Genomic DNA, 14,735 nt, shown 5'->3' on the forward strand with positions numbered 1-14,735 from the left:
TTTGACTCTTCCCTGGAGTCTTAATCTAGTTCTTTCAGTTCTTCAAGGGGTTCCGTTTGAACCCTTACATTCCATAGATATTAAGTTATTATCTTGGAAAGTTTTGTTTTAGGTTGCAATTTCTTCTGCTAGAAGAGTTTCTGAGTTATCTGCTCTGCAGTGTTCTCCGCCCTATCTGGTCCATGCAGATAAGGTGGTTTTTACGTACTGAGCCTGGTTTTCTTCCGAAGGTTGTTTCCAACAAAAATATTAACCAGGAGATAGTTGTACCTTCTTTGTGTCCGAATCCAGTTTCATAGAAGGAACGTTTGTTACACAATTTGGACGTTGTCCGTGCTCTAAAATTCTATTTAGATGCTACAAAGGATTTCAGACAAACATCTTCCTTGTTTGTTGTTTATTCTGGTAAAAGGAGAGGTCAAAAAGCAACTTCTACCTCTCTATCTTTTTGGCTTAAAAGCATCATCAGATTGGCTTATGAGACTGCCGGACGGCAGCCTCCTGAAAGAATCACAGCTCATTCCACTAGGGCCGTGGCTTCCACATGGGCCTTTAAGAACGAGGCTTCTGTTGATCAGATATGTAAGGCAGCGACTTGGTCTTCACTGCACACTTTTACCAAATTTTACAAATTTGATACTTTTGCTTCTTCTGAGGCTATTTTTGGGAGAAAGGTTTTGCAAACCGTGGTGCCTTCCATCTAGGTGACCTGATTTGCTCCCTCCCATCATCCGTGTCCTAAAGCTTTGGTATTGGTTCCCACAAGTAAGGATGACGCCGTGGACCGGACACACCTATGTTGGAGAAAACAGAATTTATGTTTACCTGATAAATTACTTTCTCCAACGGTGTGTCCGGTCCACGGCCCGCCCTGGTTTTTTAATCAGGTCTGATGATTTATTTTCTTTAACTACAGTCACCACGGTATCATATGATTTCTCCTATGCAAATATTCCTCCTTTACGTCGGTCGAATGACTGGGGAAGGCGGAGCCTAGGAGGGATCATGTGACCAGCTTTGCTGGGCTCTTTGCCATTTCCTGTTGGGGAAGAGAATATCCCACAAGTAAGGATGACGCCGTGGACCGGACACACCGTTGGAGAAAGTAATTTATCAGGTAAACATAAATTCTGTTTTTAGGTTACCTTGCTTTTCTTATATAATTAATCTAAGCTATTGTATGAGAGTTGGAACAGTTAAGTGAACCTAGACAAGTTAGCACCTGTGTGGATTGCTGTCTGGGGAACTACCTATGAGAGTTGTTCATATTTCACATGCCTCTCTGAATTGAATATCTATACTGTCTACATCTTTGGTATTCTGAGCCCTAAACCGGCATGCATGTCCCCCAATGTTATAAATTTTAAATCTTTGCTTTAATGTGCACTTTTGAATCTCATTGATACCTTTTAACCCATTACTGTCACTACGTTGATACCAGCTTTGAGGGGACTCTATATCTGTTATATATGTTTTTTAGGTCTGGGGATCTCAGGAGTTGAGCCCTATCCTATATCACTCCTTATAAGAGCCCGCTACTATTTTGTTCAATTTTGCTAAATTATGTTAACGTAAACACACTTGCTATAGCTCTAGTTAGCGCTCAATCCAAATATGCTTGTGTGGTAAATCTCCAGATTTTCTGCTGTGTCATGAAGCTAGGGTGATATAAATCTCGAGGAATGTAATGCTGACATAGGATTATGGGACTAATGCCAATTTGATATAATTCTCTAGTAATGTCCCAATAGGCTTCTGTAAGGCCCTAATCTATAGCTTTTGGAGATAACAGCCAGCTTTACCACAGTATTGTTTAGATATTCTCACACCTTTTATACAATTAATATACAGTTAATTTTATTTAAGTGTCCTAGCATAATTAGACTGTATATTAAAGAGGAAACCCATCTCCAACTGGGCCCCTGGGCAGGAATTCTCCCTAGTTTCCTGTTCTCGCCTCCAGCGGCCGAGGGGGCGAGGGCATAGGATTAAATTAAACTAATAATCTGTCCCACGTTACACTGGATTAATTAATGGTCAGTACTCAATACCTAGATAGCAAAGAAGACTTGAATGTATTTTCATAATGTTTGCTTAGCTCGAGTCAGAGGGAAACAATAGCTCCCAGTGTGTGGTATGTGTTATGTGTTTTATGTCTCGTTATGAACATTCGGTGTGGACAAACTTTGTTATTAGTTTATTTCCTATCCCTCATAGAAAAGGTGGTTCATCAATTGAGATCCAAGAGTGGTCTCCTTTTATTTGGGATTACTTCCTGTAGATTGATACCCTTACCATCAATATGAGGTCCAAAAGTGGCCTCAGCCTTCGGTCAGGAAGTATACAGTTTTGTTAGGCAAATGTTATATATATTCTTATATTTTTATAATATGGTGTATACGTAAATATGTAAACAATTGCTCTTTATATTTTCCAATGATTTACAGTATACTTGTATGTATGCCTACTATTGAACCTCAATAAAAATATATATATATAAAAAAAAAAAATTAAATATAACGTGTGCTCAGGTCATCAGACACAGGTCATCAGGCAGCTTGTTGCAATAGTTTTAGGAGAGGACAGCACATATGCAATGCACCGAGGGGGAGTAATAGCAGACTGGCCGTGCGGCCAGAACATTTTCTAAGGGGTTTAAGCAAAGTGCATTGTAAATAGACATTTAAAAATATATTTCTAAATACAGAGCATGATTTAAAATAGAATGTTCAGCACCACTATACTCAACTATTCATGCTATTGTGTTAAAAATAGAACACTTTTTGGTTAAACTGTCCCTTTAAGTCCTGGTTTGCTCATATGGTGTCTAAATCCTGACTTGTAGCTCTTTATTTTCAGGTAAAGAAATTGTTAAGTTCTGATTTGGGTTATATTACTAATATATTTCTAATGTTACTTGGAGGTAAAGGAGTTTTTCTTCATCTGCACAAAAAGTCCAATAGGAAATCTAAAACCTCTAATCCTTTTTTTTTTTTTTTTTTGTTCCTTTCATCAAAACATGGAACAAAAAGTTGATTCCACCTCTCAGAAGCAAAGCACATCTGGCACATTCTGGAGGCCTAGTGCAAATTGGAACAGACCTAAGAAAGCCAAAATGTCCATCCATACATCCAAGTCTGTATGAAGGTGTGGCCCTGATCCAGAGGCTCTGGTTGGGGGCAGATTATGCCTTTATCAGGAAGCTTAGTTTGAGTCTGTTCCAGATCCCTGTGTTCTGAATATAGTTTCCCAGGGTTATTGGATCGGTTTCAGAACAAGGCCTCCCAGAGGAAGGTTTTTTTCTGTCCAATGTTCCAAGGAATCCCTTAAAGGCCCAAGCCTTTTTTCAGTCTATTTCATATCTGGAAACTATGGGAGTGATTGCTCCAGTTCCCTTACAGGAACAGGGGATAAGATTTAATTTAAATCTCTTTATTTTTACAAAGAAGGAAGTTGCTTTCTAGCCAGTTCTGGATCTGAAAACTCTCAGTAAGTTTGTCAGAATTCCTACTTTCAAAATGAAAACTATTCTGACTATTTTGCCTTTTGCTCAGCAAGGTCAGTTTATGTCCACAATAGATTTAAAGGATGCTTATCTTCATGTTCCAATTCACAGTGAACACTACCCGTTTCTTAGGTTTGCATTTCTAGACAAACTTTTTTTAGTTTTTGAAATTCCATTATTCAGGGGGCTGCTTTTGCTCATCCTACCTGGACTGTGATCACTACAGATGCAAGTCTTTTAGGTTGGGGGTCTCTGAGAGCACAAGGGGTTTTGGCTCCTCCGGAGAAGGGGTTGACAATAAATGTTCTAGAACTGTTATTTTCAGGGCTCTTCAGACTTGGCCTCTGTTAAAAAGTGAGTATAATCTATGCTTTCAATCAGACAATGTCACAACAGTGGCATATCAATCATCTGAGGGAACCAACAGTTCCCTAGCCATGAGGGAAGTGTCTTGAATTCTCTCATGAGCATAAATCAATTCCTTTCTAGTCTCTCTACAGTTCATATTCCATAAATGAACAACTGGGAAGCAGATTTTCTCAGTATTCAGTCTCTGCATCCAGGGGAATGGTCTCTTCACCAGTATGTGTTCCATTAGATTGTGGATTTTTTTGGTCTATCAGAGAATTAATTACACTCACAGCGCTTATAGGACCTATAGCTCCTATCTAAGGTGGGCCCCCACTACCCACGGAAAGAAGTACTATTGAAGATAAGTTTAGAGAGGAGCGCCAAAAAAGGCAAGGCCTAGTGTGTGTGTGAGGGATGTATTCACACTATGTCCCTATAATTAGCTACAGAGGCTATGGTGGTTACAGAACGATAAGGATAAAAATTATCACAATTTTAATACAAACACAAATTACATCACTAAACATGGATCCATGGTACATAAAAACATATATGTATAAAAACAATTCTTAAAAACAAAAATCTTAAAATATAAGTTAAATACCAGGGGGAATGAATCCCTCCAAGAGCAAGTGGCCCAAAACTTGGTCACTGATTCAAATGATGTGGTAATAATGTTGTTAGAACTGTTGTGTATATGGAAATCGTAGAGGTGGTTAGACTCAACTACCCTCTATGATAATGGATTTAGGGCTACCAAAGTAAGGTAGTTCCTATTATTATGATAGATGCGATATTGAATATATAAAAATGCACAGAATCAGAAAAAATTCAAATAAGAATTCACAGAGTTGTGTATATCACATGTGAAAAAAGAAAAAATATAAAAATATAAGAGAAGGTGATCACAGATTAAACTAGTGTGTACACAAACTAGTGTTGATCAAAAATGATTCCAAAAAGTGATGGAAAAATAAAAATATATATAAAAATAATGTGTGAAAAATATGAGTGACAAATCACACAGTGAGTGATGTGTGAGATGATGGGTGGGAAAAAAATAGTGTCAAAGAGTGGGAAAATATCAGATTGTGAATTAATACAATAAGAAACAAATTTATATTCCTAAAAAACGTCCCAAAAAGTAAAAAATAAAATTCAGAATAGTTCCAAATTAGTGTCCATAAAAATCAAATGGTGGTGACCTTATGGTGATCCTGATAAGAATTCTATCCCAAAAATAAAGTGAAAGTTAATGATTCCAATAAATAGTTCAAGTCCTCAAGATTTTGCAATAGATAAACAGTTCCAATCCTTGATATCAAGGCAGAGATAAAAATAAAGGTAACAATGTGAGGTAAAAGTGAGATAAAAGTAGAAGGCTGGGAAATCCTCAAAACCTAAGGACAGAAAAAAATAACATAGTATAATAATGTTTATATAATTATAAATCAAGAAATATAGCTAACCATATAGTTGCCAACGCGTTTCGGCCCACAGCTTGGGCCTTTCTCAAGACTAATATATGGTTAGGTGAGCAGAGACTTATATACCTGTATGTGACCAATCAAATTTCACTTTAATTGGCGCCAAAACTGACTATTGACCCCGGAAGTGCTAAACCGGAAGTCTCAGCCCTATACCGGATACAGTATCACTTAAGCGGGGCTGTTTATGGTGTTAATATCAGTTAATCTAGATATATTATAGCCCAAAATGCCAGCTTATGTGTGTATGTTATATTTCTGGCATCTATTTGTCCTCTTTATACTCATGTGTCCATCATGTGAGCCATTCTAGATCCCCTCCGGTATTTGCGCTAAACCGGATGTTTACCTATGTCTTCTACTTCCGGTTTGAGATTGATGCGCCAAACCGGAAGTTAGGGTGCGTGAAACCGGAAGTTTGGTTTCTCTGCATCGTTACCCAGAGGAATAGTCTCTTTGCCTCTGTAATAGGCCGTGTCTACTTCCGGTGATACTTTGGCTCAAATATCATTAAGTAAATAAACATGTCTACAATAAAGTTATTTTGATAAAGATTCTTCATGTCTAAAATTGCGCAATTGACTGTCATGTGGTTTGTAGGTTGGTGTTAAAATGTAAGAACTTGTCACATACTAGAGTATCTATTAGTATAGTAGTATTTATTGGAATCATTAACTTTCACTTTATTTTTGGTATACAATTTTTATCAGGATCACCATAAGGTCACCACCATTTGATTTTTATGGACACTAATTTGGAACTATTCTGAATTTTATTTTTTACTTTTTGGGACGTTTTTTAGGAATATAAATTTGATTTTTTTTGGTCTCCCAGAGATAGATCTGATAACTTCTCGTTTGAATAACAAACTCCCCAGGTACTTTGCAAGGTCCAGGTACCCTCAAGCGGAGTTTGTGGATGTTCTTGTAGCTCATTGGTCATTCAGCTTGCTTATCTGTTACCTATTCTGGTTCTTTTTCCCAGAGTGATTTCCAAGATAAGGCTAGGGAAATCGTCTGTAATCCTGATTTCCCCAGCTTGGCCTTGCAGAATTTGGTATGCAGATCTGATTCAGATGTCCAGTTGTCATTGGACTCTTACACTACGACCAGAACTTCTTTCTCAAAGTCCTTTTTGTCCTGAGTAATAAAAGCCTCTTTACCCGCCAGTAACAGTTGAAATGATAGAATCCAAATCAGAACCAAACAATTTCTTTACCTGAAAATGAAGAGATAAGTATGGATTTAGACACAATATCAGCAGACCAGGAATTAAACCATAAAGCTCTTCTAGAAAGAAAGGCCAAGGACATGTTTTTAACATTAATCTTAATATTGTTAAATACAGCATCACAAATAAAGGCATTAACACTTTTGAGCAATTCCAGAGGTCCAGAAAGTTTAACATTAGAGGCAGATAAATGATATAACTTCTTAAACTTGCAGAAGAATTAAAAGAACTACCTTGCTTTGACCATTCACTAGAAACTATCTCAGAGACAGCATCTGGAATAGTAAAACAGTTTAGCACCAGTTTTAAAGACTGAATCTAAACAGTTAAAGGACTTATCCTCAAAACCCTTAGAGTCCTTAACCCCTAAAGTAAGGAATCAGGTTCAACATTATAAGAAGATTCGTCATCACCATAGGATACTTCTCCTGAAGACACAACAGGATTATCCCTAGCCTCAGAAGGCATAGCTCTAGTAGATGGTAAATTCTGAATTGACCTTTTACACTTACTTGAAGGTGGAAGAGCTGCCAACATTTCAGAAACAGATTGGCGAATATCTTTCATACCTGAAGCAAAATCTGTAGAGCTCCCCTGTAAAGAACAAACAGAAGAATCAGTAATACCCATAGAATCAGCATTCGGTTGTTTAGAATGCATTAACATTTTTAAACATGAGTCACATAAATAAGCTGGCAGAGATACTTCAGCTTTTTTACAATACACACACTTAAAATTGGTAGGAAAGGACCCAGCTTCTAAGGTAGTTTTAGATACAGAATCTGAAGGCTTCATTAAAGCATTTATAATAGCATAAATAATTATATCCCTTTAAAAAAAATCTTGAGGAATGGAGAACTGTTGCCCCTCCAAAAGAATCTTAATAAAACTTACAGGTCTGAAGTGCGCTAAGCCAAAACAAAAATAAAGCAGGAGACAAGTTGACTCCATACTAGAAGTCTGCATAGCGCTCAGTAGAACAGGACAAGGCGTGTGAAAACTAAGGTGATTAGCACAGCAAAAACAGACGTATGCGTACTAGAGGCATACGTCCACTGACCCAAAAGCCAAAGTACAGGAAAAATGAATGCCCCTGAGGGCTCAAGTAGGCTATCCCAAAGTGCAGTAAAAAATACAAACTGAACTCAAAAATCTAAAATCTGACGCACATAAAAAAAAAATAAAAACCTTTTTAAAGTGGAATAATATAAAGATTCTGTCCCAAAGCTATACACAGAGACAGTATATATATATATATATATATATATATATATATATATATATATATTGATAACATATAATAATTCTTGCCCAGACAAGGCTACGGAGTGTCATATAAATAAAAATGATACTTACCAATAGACCCTCATCTACCAGTACAAAGCCAAACCAGTACTAAAACATGTAAGCAGAGTTTATGGAATAGGAATATATTTTAGATCCATAGGAGAAGGCAAAAGACAAGTCCCTGCAACCACTATAGAATGTTACTAACAAAATTTCCCATGAGGTTAAAAGGAGAGTCACTAACCATACCCCATATACATCCCTCTGACAAACACTACATTATTTACCTTCCTCCAGCAGAGGCAAAGAGAAGACTGAGGTACCTATGAGGTGGGAGAGGTTTTATAGAGCTCTTGGGGTTTGAAAATCTTTGACTCCTCCTAGTAGTAGGGAAGAGTAATTCCCAGGAGTAATGTATCATGGAATCTTACCACCTATATGAAAGAAATATAAATAGGATAGGGTTGAATGGACAGAATGGACACATAGTTTTGTGCTTTCAAACCACAGTGCATTAGTTTGTGTTTTTGAATTGTAGTAGTCATCACATGATGGCTTCAGCTGTTCATGAGAGGTTTGTGGAAATTTGTCTTGATCTGATTATGTCAAAGCTGTGCTATTAAACTGAAAAATACATTCAAATATATAGCTTAACATTCTGCTTTACCACTTCATAGAAAATGAAGTTATCATGTTAGATAAACTTTCCACTACCAAATCAATGATTTGCAATGTTTGTGCGCAGTCACTTCACTTGACCACCGTTTTTGATTTGCAGAGTAACCCTGGGCAGCCCCCTCCTTCACTTAAGAAGATGATCCAGATGGCTGGAGAGATTGCAGACGGCATGGCATATCTCAATGCAAACAAATTTGTTCACAGAGACCTTGCAGCCAGGAACTGTATGGTAGCTGAGGATTTTACAGTCAAAATTGGAGGTATGTTTGTTTTTATAGTATTATGAAACATCAAGGGTCAATATTGAAATAATTGAGCTACGTTTTAATGTCTTCAGTTACTTTTCAAACTGTTTACTAGTAACAGGATTGTAGCTGTATGGGACTGGTAATGACTTGGTTGTGATTTGTCCGTTTTCAGTCTTCAATAGGGGATGTCCAATACACTACTGTACTAATTAATTGCAATAAATAATAAAATTAGCCACCAACATATTCTCCGGTGTCAGGGTACAATAAATGCATCATAGATACAAAACCAATCCTGTATTAACATAACGAATTAACATAAAAACGCAGTCAATGGTTTTGCTCCCATAGGTACATACAAGCTAGTTGTGTAATGGCAGTGATAGAAAGACGAGAGGTGAGTTAAATGCCTGGCTGATTTGATTTGGGTATAGGCCAGAAAAGATGATGAAGCTTAGTATAAGGCTAGATGATTCTCTAAATATACAAGTTTCAGATATCATTTAAATGTGAGAGATGATATAGAAAAATTAGTTCCACAGAATAGTGGCAGCTGTCTTATCGGTAAATGTAAGAGGAGATGCCTGTGGAACAGAAGAAGTGAGTCATGATATAATCATAGAGGGCAGGGGATGAATTGGGGTTGTGCTGTGTTGTTAAAGGGACAGTCAAGTCCAAAAAAACTTTCATGTTTTAAATAGGGCATGCAATTTTAAACAACTTCCCAATTTACTTTTATCACCAATTTTGCTTTGTTTTCTTGGTATTCTTAGTTGAAAGCTAAAACTAGGAGGTTCATATGCTAATTTCTTAGACCTTGAAGACTGCCTCTAATCTGAATACATTTTGACCACTAGAGGGCATTAGTTCACATGTTTCATATAGATAACGTAAAGTGACCTAGGAGTGAGCACTGATTGGCTAAACTGCATGCCTGTCAAAAGAACTGAAATAAGGGGGTAGTCAGCAGAAGCTTAGATACAAGATAATTACAGAGGTAAAACATTTATTAATATAACTGTGTTGGTTATGCAAAACTAGGGAATGGGTAATAAAGGGATTATCTTTCTTTTTAAACAACAAAAATTCTGGTGTTGACTGTCCCTTTAAGGGTGTTTTGGGTTAGAGTTAAAATTTGGACCTGTAACCTGCTGGATTTTAGAAAAAACTGGCAAAGGAGAGCAGAAGATAAATCAATTTTGGTGAAGTGGATGTTTCTATTGCAGGTATTTAAAATGGCTTGGATGAAGGTTGGATGATATTTAGAAGCTAATTGTAGAATGGGGGATATTAAACAAAGTTCTAAGTGGTTTATAGTTGAAAGTATTGTGAGATTTGTTATTTCTTTCCTATGGCATGGAGTGCCACTAAACATTCTAATTACTAGTGGGATATTCACTGCTGGCCAGCAGGAGGAGGCAAAGAGCACACCAGCAGAGATGTTAAGTATTACTTCCCTTACCGATAACACCCAGTCATTCTCTATGCCTTGATCACAGGAGGATGGCGAAGATCGTGTCTGAAGATTTTTATCCTTTTAATGGGTAATTTTCCCTGCAAGCAGGGTCAATCTCTTTAGTAAGAGTAATGGTGGCTGTTAGCAAATAGAAGATGGCGAGGTGGTCTTTGCTTAAACTTCTAACATTATTGCTACTCCTATTATAGAAAGCCAGAGATGGTTAATCGGTTCTTTCTTTTCTATAGGTCCCTGGTAGATATGGTGAAGCTGCCACCCTTCAGAAAACAGCTCCTGCCTGAAAGAGCAGGATCCACAGGTAAGTGCTTTCCCTTCTAGGTTTGAAGGTACCGGCACTATAGGGGTTAAATCCTTGTGGAAAGTATTTTAATCTGCTTAAGAGGCACTGCTTTTATGTGAAAAGAGGCATCCTTTTTTTTTGGGGGGGGGGGGTCACAGAGATGGGAGAGTGTATGAATTGTTTGACAGGTGTTTGTTTTACTTCTTACTTGCTGCAATCACTTTTCGGCTCAGCTTATTGGACCAATAACTTTTGCTGTGCTGCTGTTGGTTTTCGCGTCTTTTTTGTTTGGTGCAATTTAAAAAAAAAAAAAAAACCTCTCCTCGGCACTTCTAGAGTTTCCCGCAGCGAGTGTGGAGGCTGCTTTTTTTCTTCTATCTACAGTTTCAAGTGGATTTGGGCTGTTCCGGTAACAAGGTGTTTTTTGCTACCGGGTGTGTCCGGTTTTCTGTGCTAGTGGGATAGCAACTTCTGGAGGAGTAAGACCTCAGCAGAGCTGAGGGTTTTAAGTGCTTATTTTATGTTTTATTGCTTCATATAAATAAACTTAATTTGGCATTTTTTTTTTTTTGTTAATTGTGAACTGATACCCAATTATGGACACTTAATACTGAAGTTGATTCTTTTGAAAAATGCTTATTATGTTTGGAGGCTAAGATAATTCCTCCTGTACAGTTTTGCTCTTCATGTTTAAATAAAACCTTAACGTTTAAAGATAAGATGTCTCTCCCTGAGCCCCCTGTCTTTCAGGATAGTGTTATCCTAGCTACGCCTCAGCTTTCCCCTCAAGCTTCACATGCAGTGCTCTGCAGTTCCTCTCAACCTCCTGGCTGTGTTTTTCTACCTGGGGATTTCACTGTTTCTGCAGCTTTATCAGCTTTTCCAAAGAAGTTGTTCTTTCAAGGATCCCATGGATAAGAAGCTTGAGGCTTTTTTGAAGATGATGTACATTCATCAGGGATTACAGTGACAATCTTTTGCTAGTATTGATACAGTTGCGGGGCAGCATCCTATTGGTGCAATGATTTATCTAATCTTATCCTAGAAGAGACTACTATAGAGGAGATCCAAGACATGATCAAGGCTCTGAAGCTAGTCAATACCTTAATTTGTGATGCCAACATGCAAGTTCTTAGGTTGGGTGCTAAGATTTCTGGTTTTACTGTTTCAGCTCGCAGTGCTCTCTGGTTAAAATCTTGGTCTGCAGATGTTACATCCAATTCCAAGCTTTTATCTCTGCCTTATAAGGGTAAAACCTTGTTTGGACCAGGTCTGTCAGAAATTATTTCTGATTTTACAGGTGGAAAGAATTATTTCCTACCTCAGAATAAAAAGAATAGACCTAAGGGTCACCAGAATTCTAATTTTCGTTTGTTTCGTAACTTTAAGGAACAGAACCCTTCCTCTTCCAAGTCGGATCAATCCAAGTCTTCTTGGAGGTTCAGTCACCCTTGGAATAGGGGTAAACAAGCTAAGAAGCCTTCTGTTGATTCTAAATCAACATGAAGGGGCCGCCCCCAATCCTGTAGTGGATCAAGAGGGGGGCAGGCTTTCATTTTTTCAGCAGGCTTGGTTGGATACGCGATGTTCCAGATCCTTGGGCCATAGATATAGTATCCCACGGTTACAAAATAGGATTCAAATCTTGTCCTCCCATGGGGCTTGTTCCACCTGTCAAGTTTATCTGCGAACCAGATAAATAGAGAGAGGCCTTCTTAAACTGTGTAAAGGACCTATCATTCCTGGGAGTGATTGTTCAGTTCCTCTAGAGGAACAGTGTCTAGGATTCTATTCAAATGTATTTCTAGTTCCCAAGAAGGAGGGCATTTTACGTCCCATTCTGGACCTAAAGTGTCTCAATCAATTCCTCAGGGCTCTGTGCTTCAAGATGGAGACCATCCATTCTATTCTTCCGTTGGTCCAAAAGGGGCAGTTCATGACGACAATAGATCTGAAGGACGCGTATCTTCGTGTTCCTTTTCTCAAGGATCATTACTAGTATCTAAGGTTTGCCTTCCAGGACAAATATTTCCAGTTTGTTGCCTTTCCTTTTGGCCTTGCTGCAGCTCCCATAATTTTTACAAAGGTTCTGAGGGCTCTTCTGGCAGTTGTGAGGTCCCAGGGTATTGCTCTGGGGCCTTTATCTAGACGACATTTTAGTTCAAGCGCCATCTTTTCATCTAGCAAGATCTCATACCAAGATGTTGTCTATTCTACGTTCCTATGGGTGGAAAGTGAATCTGGGAAAGAGTTCCCTTGTTCCAGATTCAAGGGTTTGTTTCTTGAGAACAATCATAGATTCCCTGTCCATGAAGAGTTTTCTGACAGACTTCAGAAAATCCAAGCTTCCTTCATTTTTCTTGCTTGTCTCTCCAGTCTGCTATTCGTCCATCTGTTGCTCAATGCATGGAGGTGATTGGACTGATTGTTGCCTACATGGACATCATTCCGTTTGCTCGGTTTCATCTGAGACCTCTGCAGCTATGCATGATCAGTTAATGGAATGGGGACCACTCAGATCTCTCGAAGAAAATAAATTTGCATTCCCCAACAAGAGTCTAACAATCATGGTGGGTTTCACAGGACCATCTCTCTCGGGGGGCATGCTTCCTGAGGTCCTACTGGGTTATTGTGACCACGGACACCAGCCTGTTAGGCTGGGGAGCAGTTTGGGGTTTCTTAAAGATACAGGGTCTGTGGACTCCAGAGGAGTTGTCTCTTCCAATAAACATCTTGGAGTTGAGAGCAATTTTCTATGCTTTAATAGCTTAGCCTCAACTAGCTTTGGTGCGATTTATCAGATTTCAGTCGGACATCACCGCCTCGGTGGCCTCATCAATCACCAGGGAGGAACTCGGAGTTCCTTGGCAATGAAGGTGGTGTCTCGCATTCTCCAGTGGGCGGAATCTCATGATTGCCATCTCTCTCAAATAGAGCATGTAATTTTAAACAACTTTCCAATTTTCTTTTATCACCAATTTTTTTTTATCACCAATTTTGCTTTGTTCTCTTGGTATTCTTAGTTGAAAACTAAACATAGGATGTTCATATGGTAATTTCTTAGACCTTGAAGGCCGCCTCTAATCTGAATGCATTTTGACAGTTTTTCACTACTAGAGGGTGTTAGTTCATTTGTTTCATATAGATAACATTGAGCTCATGCATGTGAATTTACCGTCAAAAGAACTGAAATTAGGGGGCAGTCTGGAGAGGATTAGATACAAGGTAATTACAGAGGTAACACATATATTATTATAACACTGTTGTTTACGCAAAACTGGGGAAGGGGTAATAAAGTGATTATCTATCTTTTAAAACAACAAAAATTCTGGTGTTGACTGTCCCTTTAATATTTTTTTTTTCCATGTCCGCCAATTAACAGACTAGTAGCGTTTCAAAGAAAAATGGGGTTTCTAAGCAGGCAGACTTTTCATCCCGGAGAGTGGGCTCTCCACCCAGAAGTCTTCACAATGATAACTCTCAGGTGGGGGGTTCCGGAGTTGGATCTGATGGCGTCTTGTCAAAACGCCAAGCTTCCAAAGTACTGTTCAAGGTCAAGAGATTCTCAAGCTGTTCTGGTAGATGCTCTAGCGGTTCCTTGGAGCTTTAATCTAGCATACCTGTTTCCTCTGTTTCCGTTTCTTCCACAAGTATTTGCTCGCATCAAACAAGAGAGAGCTTCTGTGATTCTAATAGCTCCTGCATGGCCTCACAGGATCTGGTTCACTGATCTGGTGACAATGTCATCTCTTCCGCCATGGAGGTTACCTTTCAGGAAGGACCTTCTACTTCAGGGTCTTTTTTTTTTCATCCAAATCTGGTTTCTCTGAAGCTGACTGCTTGGAGATTGAACGTCTAAGTTTGGCTAGACGTGACTTCTCTGAGAAAGTCATAGATACTATGCTTCAGACTCGTAAACCGTTTACTTGCAGAATTTACCATAGGGTATGGTATAAATACCTTCATTGGTGTGATTTAAAAGGTTTTTCTTGGAACAAAGTAAGGGTTCCTGAAATTTTGACTTTTCTTCAAGAAGGCCTGGATATGGGTTTGTCAGTCAGTACTTTGAAGGGTCAGATTTCTGCTCTGTCAATTCTTCTGCATAAACGTCTGGCAGTTCTGCCAGATGTTCAGTCTTTTGTTCAGGCCTTGGTCAGAATAAGGCCTATGTTTAAATTCATTGCTCCTCCTT

The 14,735-nt window shown here is 38.5% G+C and overlaps 1 protein-coding gene across 1 annotated transcript in view; it reads left to right on the forward strand.

Moving 5' to 3' along the window:
* Window positions 1-14,735, forward strand: part of IGF1R (insulin like growth factor 1 receptor) — an 857,678-nt gene that overhangs the window by 758,739 nt on the left and 84,204 nt on the right. Inside the window, exon 17 of the mRNA XM_053717616.1 lies at window positions 8,639-8,798. Within this exon, the coding sequence (XP_053573591.1) occupies window positions 8,639-8,798 (160 nt within the window). The remainder of the gene's footprint in view (window positions 1-8,638; window positions 8,799-14,735) is intronic.

The sequence above is a fragment of the Bombina bombina genome, chromosome 6, assembly GCF_027579735.1.
Source record: "Bombina bombina isolate aBomBom1 chromosome 6, aBomBom1.pri, whole genome shotgun sequence".
NCBI classification, from domain to species: Eukaryota; Metazoa; Chordata; class Amphibia; order Anura; family Bombinatoridae; genus Bombina; species Bombina bombina.